This window comes from Ooceraea biroi, chromosome 5, assembly GCF_003672135.1.
Source record: "Ooceraea biroi isolate clonal line C1 chromosome 5, Obir_v5.4, whole genome shotgun sequence".
NCBI classification, from domain to species: Eukaryota; Metazoa; Arthropoda; class Insecta; order Hymenoptera; family Formicidae; genus Ooceraea; species Ooceraea biroi.
This window is the reverse complement of record NC_039510.1, coordinates 12,717,567-12,742,990: the sequence shown is the minus strand read 5'-3', so window position 1 is coordinate 12,742,990 and position 25,424 is coordinate 12,717,567. Positions and strand designations below refer to the sequence as shown.

Genomic DNA, 25,424 nt, shown 5'->3' with positions numbered 1-25,424 from the left:
CAAGTGCATGTATTATTATTTTCCGCATGATGTTTGGGTAATAAATTATAGTTTTATTCGGCCAGAAACGTGAACATTATTTAAACAACTAGTGCTTTGTCTTTTTTAATTCAGTATTGTGTAAAATAATCTCTTGGTTTTCTCAAATTATCTTGTATTTACGACGAATTTAATATTACATCTGTTTTGAAGTAAAATAATCGAATAAAATAATTAACAAGAAATCTAAATATGCTTTTATCATAGGTATATTTGATTTGATATTTTTTAACTTGTCTTTAAAAATGAGAAACCAAGTTTAATTCCATCATGCTTTAACTATCCAAGTAGTTTTAGGACATTGTATATCAAGTTAAACATAGTGAGAACGGTCCTTACGGACGGAGGTAAAACAGGAATTTTCAACAGCATAGTTGACACTCTGTATAAACCTGGCAAAAGTATGTTTCTAAGAAATTCCCAGAAGATATGAAGTACTTTGGCCACTACTGCACGACCTTCGCTGCCAATCATATTGAAGAAGTAGCATACTATGGTTTCCAGTGTTTCAATTGGATGCAATACTATAGTTTTGATCAAGTTAATGGAGAGCCTTTCTACTTTAGGGCACTTCAGTGTTCCAGTTAATACGCCATTTACGAAGCTAAAGAAATTTATTATCTTGACGATTACACTATTATCACCAATTCCAAGCATTTTCAATGCCATTTTCGTAATAGGTGATGATAGTATGCTGTTTCTTTTGTGCCTTGAAAGAGCTCTCTCCACAGGCACGTTCGAATAATCCAATTTGTAATATCCATCATCTAAAAAAACATTATTACTTAATGAAACACGTGTATTGTAAATTATTAAGCCTTTCTTGTGGAAATTGTGATTATCATTTATATGATACATTTTATGATATATTTGTATATCTTTATATACCTAAAATATACATAATTCGTATTGTGATACGATACAGAAAGAAAATATAGAACAATTATATATTATATATTGTTTTTACGGATATAATAATTTTACTAATTTGTTAAAGAAGATTTAAAAAGAATATTGCGCGCTTTTAAGTGTCATCCGACAATTTGCGCAATTGGAATATATAATTTACCGTAATATATTATTTGATGCTACAATATTACATACACGCAATGTAATCCCATTAAATATTCCATGGAGATATTTTCAATACACAGCAACGTTAATATAATTCATATAATTCACTTTATTATATTACTCACTTGTTACGCTTTCTATTGAGTTGACATTTTCTTCACCGTATATCCTGCAGGTTCCGTATATCACGGCCACACAGAGAACGAGGAGTGGTAATCTCATTTTGTAAATGATCAGTCCTAGATTGAGACTGTCTAGATTTGTGTCTACACTTTTACCTCGTTTTCTGCCTTTCCGAAATGTCTTATGGACAGCCACTTTGCCACGATGTCGCGCTCCTTTTTATTCTCTATCCAGTCTTCGTTAGAAATAATTAATCCAATGCAATTTTTGACAGCTTGACATTCTTGACATTTCTGGCGTAAATTGCTACCGGTTGCTCACGTAACAAAAGTAGCAAATGATGTTCGAAGTAGACGTTGTGATATCTCGATGTAATGTCCTACCTGCTAATTATGTTCGATTGTGCCTATGCTTGAATAATGAACAGAGGATTTTTTGTTGCTGGCTTTTATTTTTTATCTATCCAAGTTGCCCGTTTTTTAAATTTTATTTCAATAAGCACGATACACTGTACACACTCAAAAGTAGCAAGTGGTTGCTCGATGTAGTAGCGAAACTAACAAGTACAAGCACATTTTCACGGACAATATTGACGCATACAACTTTTGTTATCGCCGCTAATTTTGCATAGAAAAATGCTCGATGATACAATGGTTAGTTCACCTTCCTTCATCGTTTCTTATCATCGCATTTGCAAGTCATGAAGTCACAATTATAAGTTTCCGGGTTTTTCTTTGCGAAAAAAATTGATAATATTAAGTCGTTTAATGAAGATATTCTGAAAGTTAGATGCTATATTTGAAGTAAGTTTTACGGAACTATTAATTCCGCCTAGATCTTAATGATTGCTTCTGCAATTTTGCCAAGAAATTCCATTTTTCTTGCTCATTATATGCATTAGTTAACTTTCGCTTTCAAGCGAAGAAAATGAGATAACGTAACGTATTCCTAACAAGTAAATTCAATATTTTTAACAAGCAATTATCAATTTAACGCGCAAATAATTAAATTAGTTTATTTATAATAATAATTGTGCATATATCATTTATTCAACCATTGGTCAACCGCGGAAAAATGATGAAAAAGTGTTTAATAATGATGCTTCATGTGATTTACTGTTTCAGCAGAACTCGATACTCATCAAGTATCGATTTAATATGTTATCAACAAAATATGAACCTCGTATATATTAATCATAAATATTATTTAAATCCATAATTAAACTTTAAACAGAAGAAGAGAAGTTGGAAGAAAATTTACAATTTCGAATATATAAGCTAATAACGAAGACTGATATTACGTAAATTTCACATTAAAAAATTACAGTTGTAAGAAAGAATAATATTCTGTTTTGCTAATTTCTCATCGAGTACAATATCTATTTCTAAACTTATCGCGTTGAAATACTCATGAGTTGCCTGTGGCATTTTTATTAATGCGAAAAACGCAAGAATAATATTATAAATATTATATTATATATATAATTTTCTTAACATAATGGTTTCTTGAATGAACGAGAAAATGTGATTGATGGTCACATTTGTATAATATTCTAATATAGTTTATAATATATGTTTTTCGTTCTTTGAACAGGCATATATGTATATAAATTACACTTGTAAACAAAAGTCCTTGTGTAAAATGAATGCACTGATACATTTTATTTACAATAAACTCAGAAACTTCGTTGATGACAGTACTGTTATCACTTTTGTTTCTTGTTACAAAACTTCCTGAAAAGAAATATCGTATGCAAAATGTGAATGATTCACTCTTGTAGTACTTATACGGACATTAAGACAACATATATGTGTCATGAAAATTAATGTTAATTAGAAATGTGCAAAATAAGATGATATCAGCAGTCAGTAGGATTCAGCACCTTGTAAATCGGACATTTTAATTTATTAAAATTCATTAAATTGATGTCACGCTTTCTTTATTTTTTTGAAGAAGCGACAAAATATCGCTTAATGACTTTTTAAAATCAGCGAAATATCGTTCGATATTTCCGACGATCTGACCGTAAAATCATGGAAATATTGCTTATTGCCTTTACTGTCGTATCATTTTAATAGCTGTTTAATTTGTGATTTTTGTAAGAGATACGATACAACATGCACGTTAAGTTATGCCAATAAGTAAATGACGTAATTTCTATGCGAATGAAGAAAATTATTTCATATTCCGTAATGTATTAAACTATTAATTTATCTACGTTAATATATCATACAATAAGCGCATATTAGATGTACATGCGAGAGATATTATCAAAATGCTCATAGCGATGCCTATGTGATATCATTTTTATATGTAATGTGCATCTCATTATTAAAGAAAATTCCTTTTAAATGCATTAATTTCTTCTCAACGTTTATACGCGTCATTTTATTATAAGATAAATCTTGAAAAGTTGTAATAAATTTTCGCACATACGAAAAACATTAAAAGTATAATGAATTTTATAAAATTAAAAAGAAAGCTTTAAATATTCAATAATATTAAGCATTGTTAAATATCTCATAACATTATATATTTCTAATATATCTATTTGTTCAAATTTTAATAAAATTTAACAACACTTACTACGTTATAAAATGTTCTATATTTGTATTAATGTGCATAAATTGCTACATCGAAGAAAATTACACATAATATGTTTCCCGCTGATTAAATCTTGATCGAATTACATTGCGGCGCACGATTACGCTAATCGCTGTTTGATTCGAAGTTTGCGTTGTAGATGATAGCACGATAACACTAACAATTCTCTATATAATTACATAACTTCTAAACTTTTATTACGCGTGTCCGTAAATCTATCATCATTCGTTCGTTTTCTGTTTAGCTGTACAAATCGCTCGTGCGTTCGATGTGTTGCCTAGATTGAATTTTGATATTAGCGTAACTGTTTAGTCATGAATTAACTGATTGACGTTATTTCCCATGGAAATCCTCGATAAACGCAATACTTCTTCGATTTTAATAAATTAAAACCTTAAAGTCAAAGTTTGTGAATTATTTTGTTGATCGATGAGCAACATTCCGCTCGGAATCGCTGTTTCAGCGATGCACGGACGATTGTTTGAGCAGTGATATAGTTCGATTTGCACAAACCGGCGAGTAAATACGCGAACAGAGAGAGAGAGAGAGCAAGCATATAATAATTTATTTAACATTGGCGGAATCGATGTGCGTGTCGCTCGATCGCGTTTGCTTTAGGGCTCGACTTCGTCCTCGTCCCTTTATGCGAGCGTAACTGCACGTGAAAATAATTCTCTTTAATAAAAATAATAATTCGCGTAAAACGATCATTGCACAGTCATTATAACACGATTGGCAAGAGTGCGTCTGCTTTCGACTGATGAAAAATCGCGATTTGTTATGCTTCGACGCCGGCTAGGCAACTATCGTATGCCGCGATAGTTTCGCTTTTAACTAATATCTAGGAGAAATTGACCGACTTCCTGTCACGTTCGGCGCGAGACGCAGTGCAGATGGAACAGCGAAATGCATCGGAAAAGCGGAAATCCATCATCGCGTCCGGCTGGCTCGTGAAATCGGATAGAATCATCGATCAACGCGATGCGATTGCACGGTGGAAGATGCATCGGTGTAAGCTTCTCGATCTCTCTTCGATCTGGAGCTTGATCGCGCTCGTATGTATGGTGATGGGACTCGCACGTGGTCAACTAATTAGACCGGTTTATGTGTACGAGGGTTTGATCAAGGGTATACACGATTACTTCAATAACACGTGCATCATACTGCTACACACCAATCCAAGTCCTGTCGAGAATCAGGGTGAGAATAATGTGGATGAAAGCAGTAAAACTGTGTGTCAAGAGGAATTATATAGTAACATGAACTATATATGATTTGCACGAGTGATTGTTTGTCAGTTAAAAGGTTTTTTTTTGCCGTTTTGCAGGACTCATAGAAGGCGAACGCTTGCTACATCTTCAGAAGTATCTAAGCTCGACTTTTCACATCCGTACCGCACTCATGGATTTCAACATGTTCAGGACACGAGTAAGCGCTTAGAATTTCCTTCCTTTTTATTTATTTTTCTTTATTTTTTTGTTATTAGATATAAATAAAATGCGGTTTCAAGCAAACATAGCTAAAAAAATTATTTTATAATATATAAAAATTATCGCTTGCAGATCGGCCAAAATTATTACAACATCAAGAGACCTTTGTTCGTCTTATTAAACGACTATGAAGATACAAGAAAGGAATTTGCGAATGTAATTATTTCTTAACAGTTTAAAGTGTTAATAACAGAGATTAATTTAGATAAAATCTATTGTTGTCGAAAAAGCTGTAATATATATCACAAGTTTGATTATTAATATTTTTTCTTAATTATTGATGTTTAATTCAATATAGTTGCTCACGTATTATTCTTATTATACTAAACTTTTCTGAAAAATTTTCTGCGCTTTTGTCGTAAAGTATTGCTTTTTCATAAAACGTGTAATCATGAAAGGCCTAAGGTGACTAGGCAACATGAATGTTTATTTACCAAATGCAGCAGGTCTCAACGTGGATCGCGATGGCTTATCCTACTTGGCTGGTCTTCTTTAAGAACGAGACTAAATTATCAGACTTCTTCTTTGAAATTTACGTGCCTTTTGATTGTAAGTTTATGGTGGCTAAAAGCAGCACCAATGAAACCGGCAAAGAAAACATCACTGAAGTTTATCAGGTTGATAAAGGAAAAGAGCTGCGATCGATGCATTTTGGTACATGGGACGTGAAGAATGGTTTGAAGGGTCCTACGCGCGGCCTATATTTTCGAAGAAATGATCTTTTCGGTCATAATATATTCGTTACATCAGTTTACGTAAGGCTCTCTATTATATTTTCCACAAGAGCACGTATGTTAAACAATCGAGCAGCAGAATAATTAGTGTTAGAGGCTGGAAGCACGATTAGTTAGCAATATGCATTTTTATAATTACTAATGTAATAGTTCATCAATGAATCTATGATTCTTAGATCACTGAATTCTATTGATCCTTCATTATTTTTCTGTTTCATCATAATAAGACGTATTTTTAAAAACGTTTTTGTTTGCATCATTAGAAGAAAATCTATTATATTTAAAATTTCCGAAGAACTAATGTGAAGAACCAATCTGTTTAAACATGAAGAATTTTATGCCTATTATAGGATCCCCCTATTAGTCTATTTAAGCATAATAGACAGAACGAGATAACAGGAATGAGTGGCTTTTTTGGCGAGGTAATTCTGCTACTGCAGGAAGGGATGAATTGCACGTAAGTACTACTTTATTATTTGTAAGTGATTTTTTAAATATTTATAAGTGATTTATAAGTGATTAACTACTTAAAGTAATATTTTATTACTATTTATAATAATATTACTTTAAGTAGTTAATATGAGAAATTTAGTATATCTATAATAAACTAATAGTTGTTGTCTTATTGCGCAATGAATTGTTTAGATGTTGCCTCATTCTTTGTTAGGATTCGAACTTTTATCTGCATCTTGCTTTTCATTATTTTCTTTTTCCATTTTATCCTTTTCTGCTAATTTATTCTTCTTCTCTGCTTTACGTTGCTCTAGTTGCTTTTTAAGCTCTTTCAGTTGCCTGGCGGTTTCCTTTCGCACATATTCGTCTTCACTAGCTGCCCCTCTCTCCTCGAAAATGTCTCTTTGTCGGCCATCGCCGCTTCTTCGACGTCTTTCCGAATATCTTCTTGGATTATGTGGAGTATTTCTAATTATACCGTAGCATTATTAAAAATTATTAAAAATTGTAAATATGAAGATTTCTTTTTGTTAAGGAACATTTCAATGCTTGGTGTACAGAATTACTTATTCTTATTTGGGACTCTTATTTGGCATAATTCACGCAACAAACAAAATGATATGATACCGTGACAGCAAATGTAATTTATTCGATGACCAGTATTTGTAAGACAGTTTGAAAAAAAATGATGGAATTTGTATATTAAATGCAAAATATAACAAACACATAAAAATCATATTTTCATATTTTTATACGTATTTTGCTAAGCTAGTTAAGGGAGAATTAATAATATTATTAAAGGTGGTTACGTTGTTTGACTCATTCTTCTCAAATTGATCCATTTTGCAATAAGATTGCGCAGCATGACGTAGTCATCGTTCCTTCATCTTGTATATCTTTCTATCTTTCTTCTTATCCTGAAATTATTGCATTCGGCTAATATTATCAGAAAAAGATTACAAATAATTTTGATATAATTTAATCATTTTTAATCTTGATTCTGACAGCGTTTGCTGTGAAGTTCTTTCGGAAGCAGCACATAATTAGCCGAAATTAGCTGATTACTGACTTTTTTTTAGAGAAGTTGAGATAAATACAATTAACAAATTTGTATTGTACCGAATCGTTCCAGATTCACTTACAAGAAATCGAAATCGTGGGGGGTGTGTCTACCAAATGGTACATGCACAGGCGCAGTCGGAATGTTGATGAACGGCAAAGCAGACTTTGCTGCGACGGAGTTCATGATGACATCGGACAGATTAGACGTCATCAGTTTTACAACACCCATTTACACGACCAAGTAGTACATTGTTATACATTTCACGTAAAATTTGTAACCGTATATAGAGTCTCTCAGATTTATTAACATCTCAGATTCTATATTATATTATAATTTTATAGAAAATTAACAATATTTAGAAGATATTCATTTCAATCAGCTCATGTAATTTAAACAATTATTAATCAAAATGAAATTTAACTGATCAGACAAATTTGATTAAATTCATGAAATGCGAGTTTAATATTTACATGTTCTTGAATCGAGTAACGTAGCTAAAAATTGAAAATAATTATTACTTATATCTGAAGGTGTCGTACGTATATTAAGAGACCATCATCGACAAACGTAAAATGGAACGTTTACACAGCACCGTTCTCCTTGAGCATCTGGAATATCATCATATTTTTTATAATAATTATGAGTGGATCGATCGTGCTTATTCAGAAATTGTTCATGGTTACATCCTTGTATCGAGATGAGGATCATTTACCAACGAAATTTACGGAGATTTTATTTTTTGTTGCAGGAGCGTTTTGCAATCAAGGTAATTTTAAATTTTATATTTCATCTTATCAAATGCAATTGTGTTTTTAGTGTGCATATTATTGTTTTATATATATATTGCTATTATGGAATAATGTTATCAGGTATGCAGCAATCTGTTCTGGATCCTATAAGAATGGTACATTTCGTGATCCATATAACGGCTGTCATAATTTTAGCCGCATATTCCGCCGCTTTGGTCAGCTTTCTTACTGTTCAGTCATTTGTCATGCCCTTCACGACTATGAAGGGTCTCTTGAAAGATAAAACCTATCGTTTCGGAGTGGTTGGTGACTCGGCTGATTTTACTTTCTTTCAGGTATTCAAATGTATTAATTATTCTTCCGAAAGTTGAAAATTAGAAAAAAATGTTTTATGTGTATATTCGAAATATTAACGATATGAATTATTAGTTAATTAATTTTTCTGATTTATATGAGTAAGAAAACTATAACGATAGTTCACACATTAATGTCTTTTTCATTTTGATTTACATTAAATTCTAAAAACTATATTCTCCTTATATATGAGTATATATGAGTAATATATCACAATGTAATAATAATATGATGTACTAAGCAAATGAAAATTGTAACAAGAAATGTTTTATGTACAATGTTGTATCAATCTGTAATTATTTTGTTACGATAGAATACGTCCGATAAAGTAATGAACGTGCTGTTCACCGAGTTACTGATGAAGGAGACTGATTTGCCGAATAATTACTTGCAAGGTCTGAAACGCGTTTGCAAAGAAGACAAATACGCTTTTATGACGCTGGACAACATGGCAGCGTTACTGCAACAGAAAGTCAATTGCAAGTTGGAGCCGTTGGATACTATCTCACAGATCACTGTAGCAATGGCTACGCGAACCAATAGTCCATTTCTTGGTCTTATTAATACAAAGTGAGCGTAAGCTTTTCTCAACTTAAGTATGAGTCGTGCGTGATATGTCGTCTTAATAATAATGGTTCTTGTTTTACGTTAACACAGTCTTCTTCTGTTGAGAGATGGCGGAATCTTACAGCGTTTGATGGAAACACAATGGTCGATCACACTAAATACAGTGAGTATGCACATTGTATAAATTTTTTGTGGATTATATATGGCTAATAGTTTTAAATAGATATAGAATGTTGAAACTTTCGATTTATAATGAAAATAAAAAATTAACATAAAAGAGATATCTGTAAATATAATATTTATCCGTAGGCGCAATCATCATGGAAATCTGTCGACATTAACGATGTAGTGCCGCTGTTGCTTCTTATAACTGCTGCTTTGCTTGTCAGCTGCTTTATTTATGCTATAGAGCACATCGCCTATAAAAGGCTTCTCAAACGGGTAAAGTTAAAATTAAAACCATCGCGACAGCTGATAATGTAAATAAATATATGTGTATTGTAAATCAACAATAGCATTTCATTGCGATTAGATGATCAGAATAATTATGTCAATATGTCAAATGATTTGCACAAACTTTTAGACTGTAAAAATCTGTAAAAAATAAAATGACATCCTTCTTACCGATAAATTTCCTTTCTTTTATTTGAATTATTTTCTTTCGATATTAAGAGATACAATATTTTTCATGCTTAATTAAGGTGAAGATGCATTTTTGAAGCTCTCCTCTTTAATCCTGTTCTAATGTCAAGTACATGCATCACAGGCTTAAAGGGCTGGAATGTAGTCAAATTCTTTTCATTGAAATTTTTAGCACAAATTAACCATAGATTCTTTCGTTTGATGCAATTGTTGGACGATCCTTCGAGTCTACTGTTCAACGAAGATAGAGAAACGTATTGTGTTTAAATAGCCAATGATATCGTTAAAATGACTATTCCAAATTCTGGTAAGTTATATATTTTTAAACAGCTTCAATAATAATACTGTTAAAAAAATGCACATTGATAGTGAGAAACACTTATTACTGTACGAAAGAAAAACATAAACGTGCTCACTTAAACTGTAACTTTAAACAGCAGATTTATGCTGCAGCGAGCATCTTCCTAAACTTCTTCCATTCCTCGAGAGGTCCATGCTCGGGGAGGTACTTGACGTTGCAGCCATCTGGAGCAAGCCGGCCGGCCACTTTCAGTTCCTCGTATTCGGCACGGTCGTACTTCGTGAAACCCCACTTTTTCGACACGTAAATCTTCTGGCGGCCAGGGAACTTGAACTTTGCACGTCGCAAAGCCTCAATGACAGCTGCCTTATGACGATCAGATGAACGTATACTCATGATGGGTTGTCCAATATGTACCCTGGCCACAGTACCTTGTGGTTTACCGAAAGCTCCTCTCATACCTGTTTGAAGCCTAGAAAAAAATTGTAATTTATCAATTTTAAAAAACATTCACAAAAATTCTATGTGCAAGAGACACTTTGCGATGGTTAATTGTGTACCTATCAGCTCCAGCGCACGATAACATCTTGTTGATGCGTATAACGTGGAATGGATGGAGCCTCATACGGATGTGGAACTGATCTTTACCAGCATTCTTCACCATGTACTTATTGGCGCAGATTCGCCCAGCTTCCAAAGCTTCAGAGCTCAGTTGTTCGTACTCGTCCGACACCAAGTGTACGCATAATGGAAAATCTTCCACGGATGCTTTCTTTTTGCCCAGATCAAAGATGCGGATTTTCGGGTCCGGAACACCACGACAGAACCTGGACTTTGGGTACGGTTTATTCTTGCAATATCGATAACTGAAAAGAAGAAACATTATTGGAGCGTGCGCCAGATAAATTTATTTATCTATCTATAAACAAAGTGTCATGAATTAGTCTGTTAACAAAGAATTAAAACGTTATTACATACCACCTCGCTGGTCGGCGTCCCATTGTAACCTAAAAGTAAATAAATTCATGTTTAAAACATCGGAATTACATCAACCATTGCAATCAGTATAGAACCAAGGCACGTAATATGCACAAAAATGTTTAATATACATTACGATGTTACGTACAACAACGGATTCAGAAAACCGACTTCAAATTCAACCAGACAGAAAAATATGGCCACACAATTGACAGAAATAACTGTAACGAAATTTATGTAGCGACGATAGCGGCCATGCGCGATACCGCGATGCTGGAAGAGGTTAGAATATTCGTCCAATGAAAACTAGCAGAGCCTTTCGAGCGCCACCACATCCGAGACCGGCAACTCTGCGTCTGCGCGACTACGAATTTCCTCTATACCGAAATTCGAAATGCTTTCAAGATATATATTATTTAACGTAATTTATGTACTGTATTTAACGCAATTTGACATGATTTAAATATAATACACAATTATCTATAATTGCTTGTGAAAACAATTACTGCACGACATGTTATTTCTCTTATTTAGAATTTATCTTTATAAATTTCTATCAAGAATTCTATTCAAATCAAAAAGGTTTGAACAATTGGCATATCATGTTTTGGACTCTCAAGGCCGTAATAATATTTACATCAGTCGGACGAATAGATGATCGGACGAATGCTCAAGCAAAACCTCAGCAGCCTTTATTAGAATCTGTTAATTTACGTGGCAGTTGCTTCGAGACTTCCGAGAGGAATACGTACAATATTATAAGTTAGTGAAATCGTTGTTATCGTGTTCAAAATCTTTGTTCTCCGGTGGATTTGATCTTGATCAAAAGTGAAACTTTTGTTGCTTCCTTGATAATCATTCTTGCATAAGGTAATATATATATATGTTAATTTATAATTGATGAAACAATGTTAGTAGTTAGTCGCCAATGACAAATTTCAAGAAAACTCCAAAAAATTAGTCTAATCTTTGTTCTCCGGTGGATAGACCGTAAATATATTCCCCAGATAGCAAAATCTGAGCAAACAAATTTCGAGCAGTGCTTGCTACAAACTTTTGATACCAGAAAGGCAACAAATTTGAAGCAAGATCTGTTTTCTGGAATTATGTTGTCAAATTGCTGCCAGAAGTGTGACAGAGTCTGCTGTCAAGCAACACGAGCAGATTTGCAGCAAAAACCGCGCAAAGCCTGCGCTCATACCTGGCAACAGATTGGCGCCAGAAACCGAGCAGGGTCTGCGCGCAAAACTTGAGAGCAGATTGATAGCAAACACTATGAGTAGACGCTGCACCCAATCAGCTGTTTAAATGGCTTTTATATATGATTTATATATATATATATATATATATTGTATATTGCTATATTAATAGTTTTCTTTATTCTGAAGAAGGAATGTGGAAAGAAAATTACATAATTCGATAAAATTTTTATTTCATTAATTTAATTTTATTAATTAAATAATATTAATGTTATTTATACAATTTATATAAGATTAAAATCAATCTGCTCTCAATTTGATAGTTTTAGAAGACGTCTTATAAGAATATAAGACGTCTTTTAATGTTATCTGGGAAGTTTTGCGCGCAGATCCTGCTCGGTTTCTGGCGCCAATCTGCTGCCAAGTTATGAGCGCAGACTCTGCGCGGTTTTTGCTGCAAATCTGCTGCTATTGCCTGACAGCAGACTCTGTCGCCAAAACACAAGCTGAATGCGGACACAGATGGCTACGGTTTTGGTATAGGTTTTTTATCAAATTTGCTACCAATCTGCGCGCAGTCTGTGATCAATTTGCTTACTGGGTTCGAGGTTTTATTGTATATTTACGGTTATTATAATGTTGCGTGACAAGTTTTATTGATTTGGACCTCGGTATATGTCTCCATGAGTGGCAGACAATGGACATCTTTGTTTCTCATGCAAAGAACCACCGCAAAAATGCCCGTTTTTCCGTCCTCGATTTTTCAAATGAATTTTATGCCAAATGATAGCTCATGATGAGACATTAATCACAGAAAAATTTTGCGATGAGCATATGATTGGTTTCAGAGATATTCAGAGGGTCAAAGTGGTTACCACCTACTGAGAAAGTATGACACTATCGACACTGTATAGCATGAATTTTGGCTGACTTTTTTCGAAACGTAGTACCTATGTGTTCTTTGAGTTGCTGATTACGAATCTGATGTCAGATTTCAAAAATTCAAGATGGCGGATATAAAATATAAAAAAAATAATTTCTCCAAAAATTGTTATCTAAGCGTGTTCAGGATCGCGCTTTCCTGTGCGACTCGCTTGCGATCCTGAACCCGCTTAGATAACAATTTTTGGAGAAATTAAGTTTTTTATATTTTATATCCGCCATATTGGATCCGCCATCTTGAATTTTTGAAATCTAACATCAGATTCGTAATTAGCAACTCAAAGAACACATAGATACTACGTTTCGAAAAAAGTCAGCCAAAATTCATGCTATACAGTGTCGATAGTGTCATACTTTCTCAGTAGGTGGTAACCACTTTGACCCTCTGAATATCTCTGAAACCAATCATATGCTCATCGCAAAATTTTTCTGTGATTAATGTCTCATCATGAGCTATCATTTGGCATAAAATTCATTTGAAAAATCGAGGACGGAAAAACGGGCATTTTTTGCACCCTTTTTGCGGTGGTTCTTTATGTGAAGTTTCTGTAATAGTTTCATAACAATTTTATTGTGATAGTATATTATGTACACATTTTTTAGTTGCTTATCTTTTTACTACAGATTTTGTTAGCCAATAATTTAGAATAAATTTCACTTGAAAAGGACCGGATGTCGGTCGAAACGTTGTGATAACACAATATAAAGAAGTGCCAATCAGTCGACTAATTTTTGAAGTTTTCTTTTAATTTATAATGTTAACAATTAAAGTTTGCTTAAATATTTACCTGTAAATTAATATTTTTAAGTATTAAGCCATGTCATCAAACAACATTCGGTCGGAACGCTGTAAGGACACAGCTGGAAAGCACAAAAATCAAGAAAATGTACATTCACGCATGCAAAATGTCAAAATTGCCGATAGCAAGAATGATAGTGGAAAAAGAAAAGGATTGTCGGAAAATCATGCAATTCGACAATGCAGTACGACAGTGGAGAAGCCTGTTATCGGCAAAGCTCCATTTAACGTGTATCAGGACGACGAAAATGTGCGGTCACGCTCTCGCGTGCGAGTAGATGTACGCAAGAAGGAAGCTAAAGTGAAACGAGCTGGAACGGTTGAAGGACAATCAACATCAACAAATGTGACGAAACTAATGACAGAAAGAAGATCTATTAGTCCTCTACTATCACGCATTTCTTTACGAAGGTGATAAATATTTTGCCAAAATTACGAAAAGCTTGTTCTATCTAAAAGCAAAAATCAAATTTGAAAATTATTTAACTTTTCTCTTCAATCTCACCTTTAATTTTGTTTTGAAATAATTAGGAGACAATTCACGTAAAATAAAACAACCGATTCAAACAGATTAATGATGTACTTTTAGATTACATTGGAAATTAAGAATTTTGTTATCTTTTCAATTACTCTGTAACTTGAATATATTATTTATAAAAAAGTTTATTATATTTCAGAGCACGTTCTTCGAGCAATTCACGACACGAAAATAAAGATACAACGTATAGCAAATTGACCAGCAAGTATTTTCAAAGGTAATTTGTCGTTAATTTGTTGAGATTTTAGTTTTTTAAAATGATTACAACATGTTTTATCTTAATACAGATTCTATTATTATGGTATATCTGATTTCATCTGTGTGCGGGTGCAACGTTTATTAATATCATAATTTCTCTTTGTTATCATTAATAAACTGAGATAAGCAGTTTATAGATTTGCATATTTTTTCGAAATTTACTTTTTGGTATCGCATAATTCAGAAAATAAAATTTGGACAATGTTCATGGTTCTATGTTCATGTTCAATACTTTCTCCTTGTTTTATAAATTTAGTCTTCGATAAAAATTTTAATCAAAGAATTATTTTATCTAATAATATATACAACTGATGTTGATTATTAATTATTTTATATTAATATACTTAATATCTATGTACATATCATATTTGTTTTAAACGAGACATTAATCATGATAATTACATGTTACCTAGATCTAATTCGGAGAGCAGAAAAATTGTCTCGCAACATGTCTCACAATACCACGCAGCAGTATCATCAAATGGTTCTACTCCGAAAACCAAAAATTTCCTATCAAACGAAGTTAAAAAGCGGACGTTTTCGAGTATCCAAATGTGGAAAGATAAGATGAGGAAGCAGAACAGTTAGTACTTTAAGAATGCAATAATAAACGGAATGCAATATATCTGAATCTATTAAAACTTTTTTATTCGCTATTTTTTTCAGCTGGTACTATAAAAAAAGATTTTAGAAACATAAAAAAGGGTTATAACATCATCACTAAATCATCAAATGAAATTGCAACAGCTCTTTTAAATAAAGATTTCGAAAATGTAGAAGATAATGCGAGGTAAGCAATAATTTATCAGAATGAAATGAATAGATAACGATAAGGAAGAACTAGTCTTTTATCAGAACTAGCTATTATGCAGTCATTGCGTTACTAACTAATCATTATTTAATTAGTGGTATAATCTGCTTCCATAATAAAATATTAGATCAGATAATTTAGCGATTAGGTATATTTCTCATTTTTAATTGTTGTAAACATGATTTTATCAGATGCCTTGATTCTGAAGATAATCGAGACAATCAATTGCAAGGTATGGCTGAAAGTAGCATTGTAGTAGCTTCGAATAGTCCTGCGATGTTATTATCAACCACAAAGAATATAGACGTAAGTTTAGAAATAGTATAATATTATTTATTAACATTATTTGGTATTAATGCTGGCATTAACGTTGATATTAACGTTAGTATCATAAATATGATTTACATATATTTTCAAACTAGATTTGTAGGCAATAATATATAAACATAAACATCTTGTATTCCTAATATCGAAGAACAAATAGATCGATTTAGTTTACTTAGATTATTTTAAATAACTATGATCGCTATAACTACGAATAAAAGATATTTGCTTCACTTACCAGGTGCGCTATACATATGAGAAATATACAGAAGAGGGTAATTTCAAGAAGCGAGACGAGGAAGACGATATTTGTCAAATACCATATGGTTGTTATTTTGAAGACATGCTGGATGTGGAACGTAAAAAGGATGAACAGGCACCGAAGTTGTCTTCTCATTTTCTGCGCGAAAATGTAAATGCAGAACAGAGGAAAGTTATCGTGCAGTATTTGATTCGTATTGGTGTAAGTAGAATAGAAATTATAAATGAGATTAATCCATATATCGATGAATATTGATGAACAAAAAGTAGGATTTTATTAATTATATTACTAAAGAGTTATTACTTTTTTAGGTACACTGTAATTACTCATCACACATCATTCACAAGACTATAAGGCTGTTCGACGTCGTTATACATAGAATTTCGGTGGAGACAGATAATATACAGTTAATCGCGCTAGCGTGTCTCTGGATAAATCTGAAGAAAGAAGCAAGTATTAACAATATACCATCGGTAAGTTTTTGTTTCAAGAAACGAGTAATAACAATATTCTTTTAACAATAATTGGATATAATTTATTCAATCTAGATTGTCATAATGTTTAATGAGATAAACAAATTTTTCCTAATCGATTTTTTGTCTGTCCTAGGCAACAACGATACTGCAGCTGGCAAAGGATATGTACACTGGACAGGAAAAACAATTGTTAATATATGAAAAGAAGATTCTCTTGAATGTTAACTTCAACATAACTTTTGCCGATCCGTTTTCGTTGCTTTCTTATTATATATGGTGTTTAAATCAAGATGACGAAAATAAGACGATAAATTCACAGGATACTATGCTCATCTACTTTTGCGGTAGTTATTTGGTACGTGGATGTATAGACATAAATAGCATGCGCTTATAAATCGTATATGTTATAATTTAATTTTTAATATGATGCTGTGTGTTATGTATGCAGAGGAGTAAGTAATTCTTTCTTTTGTAGCTCGACGTAGCTATGCTAGATGAACATTTATGTAACATCTCGAACTGCATGTTGGCCATAGCTGCTGCAGAACTATCTCTAAATGTTTTATATTTAAATGACTTTGATACGGAACGAACGTGGTGTCAAACGTGGCGAAAAACAAATAGGATTGCAGAGTAAGAAAATAATAATTCTTGCTTTTTCTCGTTTTGGATAATGTTGGTTACATTACTTTTAAATGACAAACATTGTTTCGCATTTCTAACTAAATATACCATAAAAGAGAATAACATGGAAATTGTTTTATCAAAAGTGCTTTAATGACTAATAATTTCGTGTGAAATTATGAAATGTATTTTATCACAAGAGAACTAATTATTAAAAGCTTTTATTAATTTAGTAAAAATATGTTAGCTAATATTAGTTTTGCAATATAGAGATGACATAATCAATCTATGACATATGCAATGTGGAAAGAATTAATTTCACATTTTGCAGATTGTATTAATTCAGGATTCATCGGTTTCAGATGGGAAGAAAGACTGATACATTTTGCCAAGCAGAACATGATACAACAAGTTTTAGAATCGAATAAAGAATGTGATTGGAATGTTGTATACAAAAAATATTCCCGAAGTAATCATGGAAGAGTCTCCGAATTCCTTATTAGAAGAATGCAGATCCTATCCAAGAAAAGATAAATTTTATTATTTGGCGTATTGAAGATTATTCTCGGGTTTATTATTTTATATTTTATATACTATTTTATATTTTAACCATTATTATTTTTATATATTTTATATTTTATATGAATGAAATAAAGTTTATCTTTTCTTTGGAAGGATCTGCATTCTCCTGATAAGGAAGTTAAATACGTATAAAAATACATATAAATAATTAAATTTTGTGTCTTATACAAGAAATCTTAATTTTAATTAAAATGGAAGAGTCTCCAACTTCCTTATTAGGAGAATGCAGATCCTTTCAAAGAAAAGATAAACTTGATTATTTTATATTTTATATACTATTTTATGTTTTAACCATTATTATTTTTATATATTTTATATTTTATTAATTTTGTATTTATTATTATTAATTTTAAAATTAATTAAGATTTCTGGTACACAAACTTTATTAATATACAATATAAATTCATTCATATAAAATATAAAATATATAAAAATAATAATGGTTAAAACATAAAATAGTATATAAAATATAAAATAATCAAGTTTATCTTTTCTTTGAAAGGATCTGCATTCTCCTAATAAGGAAGTTGGAGACTCTTCCATTTTAATTAAAATTAAGATTTCTTGTGTAAGACACAAAATTTAATTGTTTATATGTATTTTTAAATAATAAATTATATCCAATTTATAAATAATTGTAGACAATAAAGTATACCTATTTCTAAAGGAATTTTTTATAAGATAATATATTGTGTTCATAATATACACCTGCTCGGAGAAATAGATATTTTTATTGTATCAAGAATTTAAAAGCAAATAGGTTCGAGTTAAGTTCATGCTTCGCTATGCATGAATTAGTAATCAATAAGGCAATCTCTATCATGACAATATTATTTGTCAATGCATAAACGTAAGCAAGGTTATCGATAGATAACAGCGATCGTTTTATTTAACAGTCCTCTTGCAGTATTTGCGCAAGTCACTAAAACCTAAAGCGATATAATTTCTGAGTGACGATAGTAGTATCAGCAGTATCACATATAGTACGACATCCATCGAGAGTATTGCGACCAAGGCGATCTTGGATTCTTAAGTTTCAGTGATTTCCATACTCCTGTTGAACATTTTTCCAAGCGTCCCACTTGTCCCACGTGTTGTCGATGGACATCAGCTGTTTTACGTCATCCTGAGAACAATGGCATGTTATACTTATTTCCTAGTTTTGATATGGACGAGCAATTATATTTTACAGAGAAAATATAAGAAAATCTCGTATATGCAATGTGTAATTCATGAAGACTGAAAAGTTCACGCATCTAGATTAATTGCAAGATAAACAGTTATGAAATTGAAAAGACTACATTTTACTAAAAGAAGATAAAATCTATATGCAATATAACAATTCATAGAAACTAAAAGATTTGAGAATTGAGAAGTTAATTATAATATTTTAATAGATAAATAATGATTAATGATTTTTACCTTAAACAATACATTATGCTTGTCGTCCCAGGCACCGAAGAGACGTAGCAGATCCGGATTCTTGGAGTATAAGGTGCTTGCGGCCAAAATGCCATGTTTCAATTCTTCCAAGGCGTTCGGAGTTTTTCCAGCCGAGCTGACGATTATTCTTGGTGGTTCCAATCCCAAATTGCAACGCGACCATTCGTTGATGGGCGCTTGACCACCATCCGGGCAAAGCAATACATAATCTTCGCGTTTGCCTGCATTATCCTTCTCATCTAGAACATGATAATGTGCAATGTGAGAAGCATGTATAAACAAAATCCTTATAAAATGACATATAATTTATTAAATTCGTATTTTTTACCGAGCTGCTGGAGAGCTGTCAAAGGTAGGAACGCAACGTCTCCGTCACCTTTTTTCAAACATCTGGAAAAAAATATAAATTAAATTTTTCGTAAAATGAGTAAAATTTCTACAAACACATGGGACACATACATTTTTACTATAAAACTGAAAAGCTTTGTATAATCAATATTTTCAATTTTGTTTTTCGATAATACAAAGTTGTGGATTGAACTGATTTGTATAGATTGACCAAAGATGTTGATAAAGAAGGTATTACCTGAGTGCACCTTTCCCGCCATTGTAATATTCGGCATTCGTCGGTCTGCATTTTGTGGCTGCTTTTACTTGATCGTCATCGGATTCGATGTTACCAACGCATAGTTGACACAGCTTTGAATCAGCGGGTGCTCCGGGTACACAAGATTTGGAGAAATAGCTTTCTATCTCATCCGATCCAATAATAAGACCCTTTTGCTTAAGAATGTGCGTTGGTGCGATATAACCGGCGAAGTCACCTGTGTAGCCGCTGTGGCAAGACTTTTTACCTCTGAGATCACCTGTATCATGGAGAACATAGTAAGTAATGCATAATCGAAGATTAAATGGGCTCTTCTTTTGGGCTTATTTATAGCCCAAAATTTATAGTTTTTTATACGTATTATTTAATTATATCGTAATTAAATACAAAATTAACTTTATGTATTATTAAAGAGCTAGAAATCTTCTTCGCGAAAATATAAAATTTTTCTGGAATATTAAATCCAGAGCTTTTGTAAATAACGAAGTATCTGAATCAGCATTAGTGATAAATTATTATTAAAATGATATTAACATAGTCAATACTTTTTGTATTTTTTATATTTTTATATTTTATATTTTATTTATTTTATATTTTTATTCCTCTTTTCACTGTATTAAGTGTTTTTCTCAATTTTAACTTAAATATAATTTTCCGTTAATTTGTAGATTTAATTTTTATTTAAATTCTTAAATGCTAATTGCTATTAGTATTTCAATAATCGTGTCAAGGAAAGATCAGTTTCAGCTTGATTAAACAAACACGATAAATTCGATTTACTGGTATAAATTTTCACAACAGGTTTTGCAGATTGTAATGGAATGTTTGCGTTTTAAGTATGCTAATTTACACACCTAATCCATTTATGGAAGAGCCGCTCTTGAGGACAGCGAGGGCTGGTCGTTCGCTGAGTTTCGTTGATCCTTCACCATAAGTCTCAGCAACAATCGGTTTCACGTTGTAATTGTCGATCGCTTGCTTTACTGATCCTCCATCAATCACAGTTATATCCGCTCCGTTATCCCGAACGGCTTTCAAGCAAGAAGCCTCATCTTTCTCCAGTAGGCAATCAAATCTGGGCCTAGCATCTCTGTTGAATTATAATATAATTTGATATAAAATAGTAATAATAGCGTCTGCATTTTCGATGTTATTTTATTGACTATTTGTTTCAATAAATCATGATCTGAAGTTTTATTAAGACAAGATCATGATCTTAATATATTCCGTCATTTATTCGCATTTGTGTAAATTAATAATAAAATCTTACATATACTTTCAATATATTAATTAACTGTTATTCGTTATTGCCACAAGTACACAGGATTCAGTTGTATTTCATGTTTAATTACCTAGAAAATGCGGCTCTAGCGAGGCTACGGCATTTGTTCAACGCATTTTCATTCCAGACGCACCAGCGAGCATCCCTCTCTGGCGCTCCAGAATTCCTTTCAATCACGTCCATGTATTTCGCACTCTTCAAGTGCTCTTCCGGTGACACTGGTGATGCGGCAACGGCCAGGGTCTTCTCGTCGAGCAACATGAGATCCTTCCACCAATTTGCCTTTTCATTCTCACCGAGCTGACCCAGTTGCGTCAATTCCTGAAACATTCCGAGAGAAATATAAGTACAACTTATTGTGTCAAAATGAAACCGATCTAGTCACGAGCGAGATTTATTTCTTATTCTTCTTACAATAATTAGTTTTTGTAAAGAATATTTAGTCGAATTAATTAACATATGCTATATTTCTCAAAACATTTAAAATAAATCGCGACACATATCTTCTTTATAAATTATAAAATCTTTTAAATTGTAATCTTTCAAAGTTTTTATTAGCTATCTTTATTATAGATATAAAAACACATTTCTGTTTAAAATAATATTTTATCATATATACTATATTATTCATTTAATTATATATAGAATATATGTTTAATTCTATATGTTTAATATAATATGTTTAATATACGTTTAATATATGTTTAAATTATGTTTTTAGGAATAAATACGTACTCTTTGAATATGGTCCAGGTTGTTGGCGTCGTTGCCATTTGTCATGTATCCTTGCCATGGTCGTGCTGCCCAAGTGCATGGTTTTGTATTGGCGTCGATGGGCACTTTGCTACCATCCGGACAGAAGTATCGGAAGTCAGCTGGATTTTCGGACGTTGACACTGCCGGGGTGACTCCGACAGGCAGACCGAAGAAACGCTTCACGTAGATGACTTTCGTCCAGGCGATGTCGCCGCCGTTATGAGCAAGACAACGCAATGCACCCTCGTATCCGGAGTATATATCTGGATAATCGCACACGTCCGGTGACTCGCAAAGAGCGCACATGTTGTTGTAAGTTTCCTCTGGAAGATGAAGAAATGATTTATTATTGGCTACTTAAAACATTTGAGCGAGAGATTAAAGCGATTTGCAATTTTCCTCAAATGACATCCCACAATTGAAATCTATTGCCTGAACACGATTCACGATCCGAATATGTGTTAATATTTACAAAAGGAAAAAGTAGAGGTATCTCTCAAAAAGCGTTACGACGACTCATCAATAATGATCGTCTTAAAATTTCCGAAATTGCAATTAATCGACACGTAAAATCGAGATATGAAATTGATTCGTATCAGAAGTGAGTGCGCGTGCTTCGTCATTTCGCAGTTAACAATATTGTTTACCGACGATTCGCCTACATGACATAATCGACGCAAGCTTCGAAGATTGCTGCCACTTACTGAGTCTCTGATTGATCGCGGGATCGGGTGACCACCTGCCCACCAAGCAGCCTTTGTCGAAGAGGGTGCTTAGAGCGCGAAGCTCATTCTCGCGAGCGGAATATTCCGGGTTGTTGATGTCGGTCAACACGCCCATCGCGGTGAGCTTCGTGATAGGGATTTTATAACCGACATTGCGACCCACTCCGGTGTGGCAGGACTTGAGCCCCCTCAGGCCCTGGACATTGTTAATGTCCAGATCTTTGTGTATCACTGCTACCGCCTCGTAACGATATATCGCCTCGGGCTCCTCCTTTGTTCTTACCTGATGGATAAATGAAGAAAAAGCGATCGTTATACATTGTTCATACTGCGTAATAATTTATATGGTAGTATTATAAATGTCCTTATAGAGATCATAAAAATGTTCTTATAAAGATTGTAAAATTCTTGTAGAGTATCTTCAAGAGGATGATACTTGAGAAACAAGTTATTTTATTTGGAATAATTCGATATACTTTCTTTAAAATATATATCTTTATAGTCAGTATAAATTATGTTCACGTATTTGTTTTCTTTATTTTGCTTAATTACCGCAATTACTCTTCCTATTTTATGAGTAGCGTAAATATTTTATTTTATAAATATATATATCAACATACATTAAAAAAATCTTGTATAAAATATATCTTTACATTTACATTACGTTTCTAAGTTTTAAGATTCTTTTTTTTACTTCCTATAATAAAATCGATAGTAAATAAATGTTTTTAATTCTGCTAAAATTGGAATGGAAAGTTCAATTTTCAATATATCAAATATGACTCGTGCTTGCATTACCTGTTCAACGATTTTGTACCCAGCCTTTTCAGTCAGCTTGTTTTTTGCGGCGAGATACATGTCTTCCGGATCTACGGCAACGATGTCCGCTTCCTTCTTACCGACTCTTTCAATGCAGTCGTAGCGATCGCGTCCGGAAATACACGCTATCGGAAAGCCTTTGCTGGCCGAGTCTTCCATCATCTTCGCGCACTCTTTCGAGTATAGCTCCGGAATGCACATTGTAACTATACGTGTAATAACAAATGCATCGTGTATATGAATCTTATTTATGTCTCAATAGATTTTTGTTCTACTATATCAGATATATACACTTGCTCATACATATTTGCATCTGAAGAAATGACTTGAAGGATTAATTTAAATTTAGTTTCATGAAATTTAAATTCTGCTTATAATCAAATTAATTAAAATTTAATACAAAGGTAACAATAAATATTGTAGAAGATAAAAATGTCCTGTTTATTTGAAGATCAGATTTTACCTTTTACCTTTTACCAAGTTCGCAAATGTGTCTAAGAAAGGGCAATACCTTCCCTTCAGTTTCTGCTCGCTCTTTCCGATAGCCGACTTTTTCAAAGTCTCTCTCAAAGATTTTTTCAAGATAATTTTATCATATAAAAATTGTCGATTCTCATGAAATACTTACACACTCGTAGTGGCGGACTCGTAGCGGATGCAGCCGCCACCGCGCAAACCGCGAACACCATAAATTTGTGCAGCATCTTGATTATGGCACCTCGCACGGGTTGTGATTGCACCGGACGACTCTTCTTCGAGAAAAGGTCGCTCGGGAAAGCGAAGTCAGGAAGATGAGGATCCAAGCAGAGGTCAGCGACAACTTGTCAAGACCGTCCGAAGCGGCAGTCTACGTACGTCCTTATATAGATGCGTCTTTTTCTTCGTCGGATTTCAACCTGGAGGGGGAGTTTCGCTCTTTCTTCTCTGTCTCTGTTTATCGCTCGGCGATCTCCCTCGTACTCTCTCTCCGTTCGTTTCGCATAATGACGCCATCGTTGTCAATTATCTATTCGTTTTCTCGCCTCTTCTGTGGCGATGGCACTTTCCTCGTTAAAGCTTCGTTGCGTTGTCGTTTTTTGGAGAGAGAGAGAGAGAGAGAGAGAGAAAGACAGGATTTTCGTGTTTATCGTATTAATTAATCGCGAATATTAAAGCGACGCTGAAATGAAGTGATGTTTTTTAGAATTCGAAAGCATATTTTTGATAAGTTCTATTAGTAATTTTGACATCGCATTGTTAATACAGTATCAAGAATGATAATTATGAAATTTCCTGTTTTTACATTTGTTGTTGTTACAATAAAAGCGTACTATTTAATTTTAAATTTTTAATTTACTTTTGTCTTATTTTTCTTTTTTAATGTTTAGCAAAATCGATGACAAAATGTATCCTATAAGTAGTAAACACAGAAAACAACTGAGAGAATCAAGAAGTTATAATTTCTAAGTAGACATATTGCTGTAACATCAGGAATCTCCATTAATTATCCTTTTTTCTCGTTTCTCAACAGGAATATTATTCCGCACGAAATATTTATCATATTATTACACCCCGTATACAGACGAGAGCTGAATATCGTTAAATCTGTACGTCGTCGCCGGTTTGGGCCGGCAGCGGTCATTAACGTGCTCGGTAACTTTCCAGGATGGGTTCCTTGTCCATTCGCGCTGGTAGCATCGCGAAGGAAAATCCTTGAAGAGCGATTTTTCTTCTCCGATCCAGTCCTCGTCCACCTCCTCCAACGTGTCTTAACTTTAACGGACATGTCCTCGGCTTTATCCGGCCAATTCGCGTCCTTCGCTGCGA

General features: G+C 33.1%; 6 protein-coding genes across 10 annotated transcripts; 2 read left to right on the top strand and 4 right to left on the bottom strand.

Moving 5' to 3' along the window:
* Positions 1-116: 116 nt before the first annotated feature.
* LOC105281007 lies at positions 117-1,644 on the bottom strand. Its single transcript, XM_011341915.3, has 2 exons — positions 1,239-1,644; positions 117-806 (listed from the first exon to the last, which is right to left on the bottom strand). The coding sequence occupies exons 1-2, from the start codon at positions 1,333-1,335 to the stop codon at positions 319-321; spliced, it is 585 nt and encodes a 194-aa protein (XP_011340217.1). The 5' UTR covers positions 1,336-1,644; the 3' UTR covers positions 117-318.
* Positions 1,645-3,810: 2,166 nt separating this feature from the next.
* On the top strand, positions 3,811-9,876 carry LOC105281008 (glutamate receptor ionotropic, kainate 2). Of its 5 annotated transcripts, none has more exons than XM_011341917.3 (11): positions 3,814-5,040; positions 5,168-5,268; positions 5,403-5,486; positions 5,774-6,085; positions 6,415-6,521; positions 7,650-7,820; positions 8,111-8,346; positions 8,525-8,664; positions 8,997-9,253; positions 9,341-9,413; positions 9,560-9,876. In XM_011341917.3, exons 1-11 carry the CDS (start codon positions 4,734-4,736, stop codon positions 9,731-9,733), a joined length of 1,962 nt encoding a protein of 653 aa, XP_011340219.1. In that variant the 5' UTR covers positions 3,814-4,733; the 3' UTR covers positions 9,734-9,876. The 5 variants fall into 5 exon arrangements, with proteins under 5 accessions (XP_011340221.1, XP_011340219.1, XP_011340222.1 ...); XM_011341920.3 differs by having other exon boundaries at positions 8,450-8,664; positions 9,358-9,413; positions 9,560-9,730; XM_020032268.2 differs by having other exon boundaries at positions 3,825-5,040; positions 5,777-6,085; positions 8,450-8,664.
* On the bottom strand, positions 6,528-7,713 carry LOC113561910. The gene is made up of 2 exons (XM_026969513.1): positions 7,324-7,713; positions 6,528-6,988 (listed from the first exon to the last, which is right to left on the bottom strand). The coding sequence occupies exons 1-2, from the start codon at positions 7,380-7,382 to the stop codon at positions 6,718-6,720; spliced, it is 330 nt and encodes a 109-aa protein (XP_026825314.1). The 5' UTR covers positions 7,383-7,713; the 3' UTR covers positions 6,528-6,717.
* Positions 9,877-9,904: 28 nt separating the features above from the next.
* LOC105281009 (60S ribosomal protein L10) lies at positions 9,905-11,466 on the bottom strand. The gene is made up of 4 exons (XM_011341921.3): positions 11,320-11,466; positions 11,172-11,200; positions 10,754-11,059; positions 9,905-10,665 (listed from the first exon to the last, which is right to left on the bottom strand). Exons 2-4 carry the CDS (start codon positions 11,192-11,194, stop codon positions 10,335-10,337), a joined length of 660 nt encoding a protein of 219 aa, XP_011340223.1. The 5' UTR covers positions 11,195-11,200; positions 11,320-11,466; the 3' UTR covers positions 9,905-10,334.
* Positions 11,467-11,842: 376 nt separating this feature from the next.
* LOC105281010 lies at positions 11,843-18,237 on the top strand. Its single transcript, XM_026969903.1, has 11 exons — positions 11,843-12,041; positions 14,122-14,522; positions 14,789-14,866; positions 15,321-15,490; positions 15,574-15,697; positions 15,910-16,024; positions 16,284-16,505; positions 16,616-16,777; positions 16,914-17,135; positions 17,256-17,413; positions 17,683-18,237. The coding sequence occupies exons 2-11, from the start codon at positions 14,131-14,133 to the stop codon at positions 17,936-17,938; spliced, it is 1,899 nt and encodes a 632-aa protein (XP_026825704.1). The 5' UTR covers positions 11,843-12,041; positions 14,122-14,130; the 3' UTR covers positions 17,939-18,237.
* A 419-nt stretch (positions 18,238-18,656) lies between these two features.
* Positions 18,657-24,472, bottom strand: LOC105281011 (transferrin). Its single transcript, XM_011341923.3, has 10 exons — positions 24,247-24,472; positions 23,598-23,824; positions 22,779-23,082; positions 22,054-22,397; positions 21,389-21,639; positions 20,891-21,126; positions 20,016-20,295; positions 19,758-19,819; positions 19,409-19,668; positions 18,657-19,112 (listed from the first exon to the last, which is right to left on the bottom strand). Exons 1-10 carry the CDS (start codon positions 24,320-24,322, stop codon positions 19,023-19,025), a joined length of 2,130 nt encoding a protein of 709 aa, XP_011340225.1. The 5' UTR covers positions 24,323-24,472; the 3' UTR covers positions 18,657-19,022.
* Between the last annotated feature and the right edge of the window lie 952 nt (positions 24,473-25,424).

Bases quoted from the DNA above. Each gene is read 5' to 3' on its own strand.
- LOC105281009 (XM_011341921.3), bottom strand. From the start codon at position 11,194: ATGGGACGCCGACCAGCGAGGTG. The intron at 11,060-11,171 runs GTATGTAATAAC...TCTTCTTTTCAG, and splicing joins GGACGCCGACCAGCGAGGTG to TTATCGATATTGCAAGAATA. The intron at 10,666-10,753 runs GTACACAATTAA...ATTTTTTTCTAG, and splicing joins TCGTGCGCTGGAGCTGATAG to GCTTCAAACAGGTATGAGAG.
- LOC113561910 (XM_026969513.1), bottom strand. From the start codon at position 7,382: ATGCTGCGCAATCTTATTGCAAAATGGATCAATTTGAGAAGAATGAGT. The intron at 6,989-7,323 runs ACCACCTTTAAT...CTACGGTATAAT, and splicing joins AGAATGAGTCAAACAACGTA to TAGAAATACTCCACATAATC.
- LOC105281007 (XM_011341915.3), bottom strand. From the start codon at position 1,335: ATGAGATTACCACTCCTCGTTCTCTGTGTGGCCGTGATATACGGAACC. The intron at 807-1,238 runs GTGAGTAATATA...ATGTTTTTTTAG, and splicing joins CTCAATAGAAAGCGTAACAA to ATGATGGATATTACAAATTG.
- LOC105281010 (XM_026969903.1), top strand. From the start codon at position 14,131: ATGTCATCAAACAACATTCGGTCGGAACGCTGTAAGGACACAGCTGGA. The intron at 15,698-15,909 runs GTAAGCAATAAT...TGATTTTATCAG, and splicing joins AATGTAGAAGATAATGCGAG to ATGCCTTGATTCTGAAGATA. The intron at 17,136-17,255 runs GTACGTGGATGT...TTTCTTTTGTAG, and splicing joins ACTTTTGCGGTAGTTATTTG to CTCGACGTAGCTATGCTAGA.
- LOC105281008 (XM_011341916.3), top strand. From the start codon at position 4,734: ATGGAACAGCGAAATGCATCGGAAAAGCGGAAATCCATCATCGCGTCC. The intron at 8,347-8,449 runs GTAATTTTAAAT...TAATGTTATCAG, and splicing joins AGGAGCGTTTTGCAATCAAG to GTATGCAGCAATCTGTTCTG. The intron at 9,254-9,340 runs GTGAGCGTAAGC...ACGTTAACACAG, and splicing joins CTTGGTCTTATTAATACAAA to TCTTCTTCTGTTGAGAGATG.
- LOC105281011 (XM_011341923.3), bottom strand. From the start codon at position 24,322: ATGCTGCACAAATTTATGGTGTTCGCGGTTTGCGCGGTGGCGGCTGCA. The intron at 23,083-23,597 runs GTAATGCAAGCA...TTTATCCATCAG, and splicing joins GGTACAAAATCGTTGAACAG to GTAAGAACAAAGGAGGAGCC. The intron at 21,640-22,053 runs GTACGTATTTAT...GGAATGTTTCAG, and splicing joins ACCTGGACCATATTCAAAGA to GAATTGACGCAACTGGGTCA.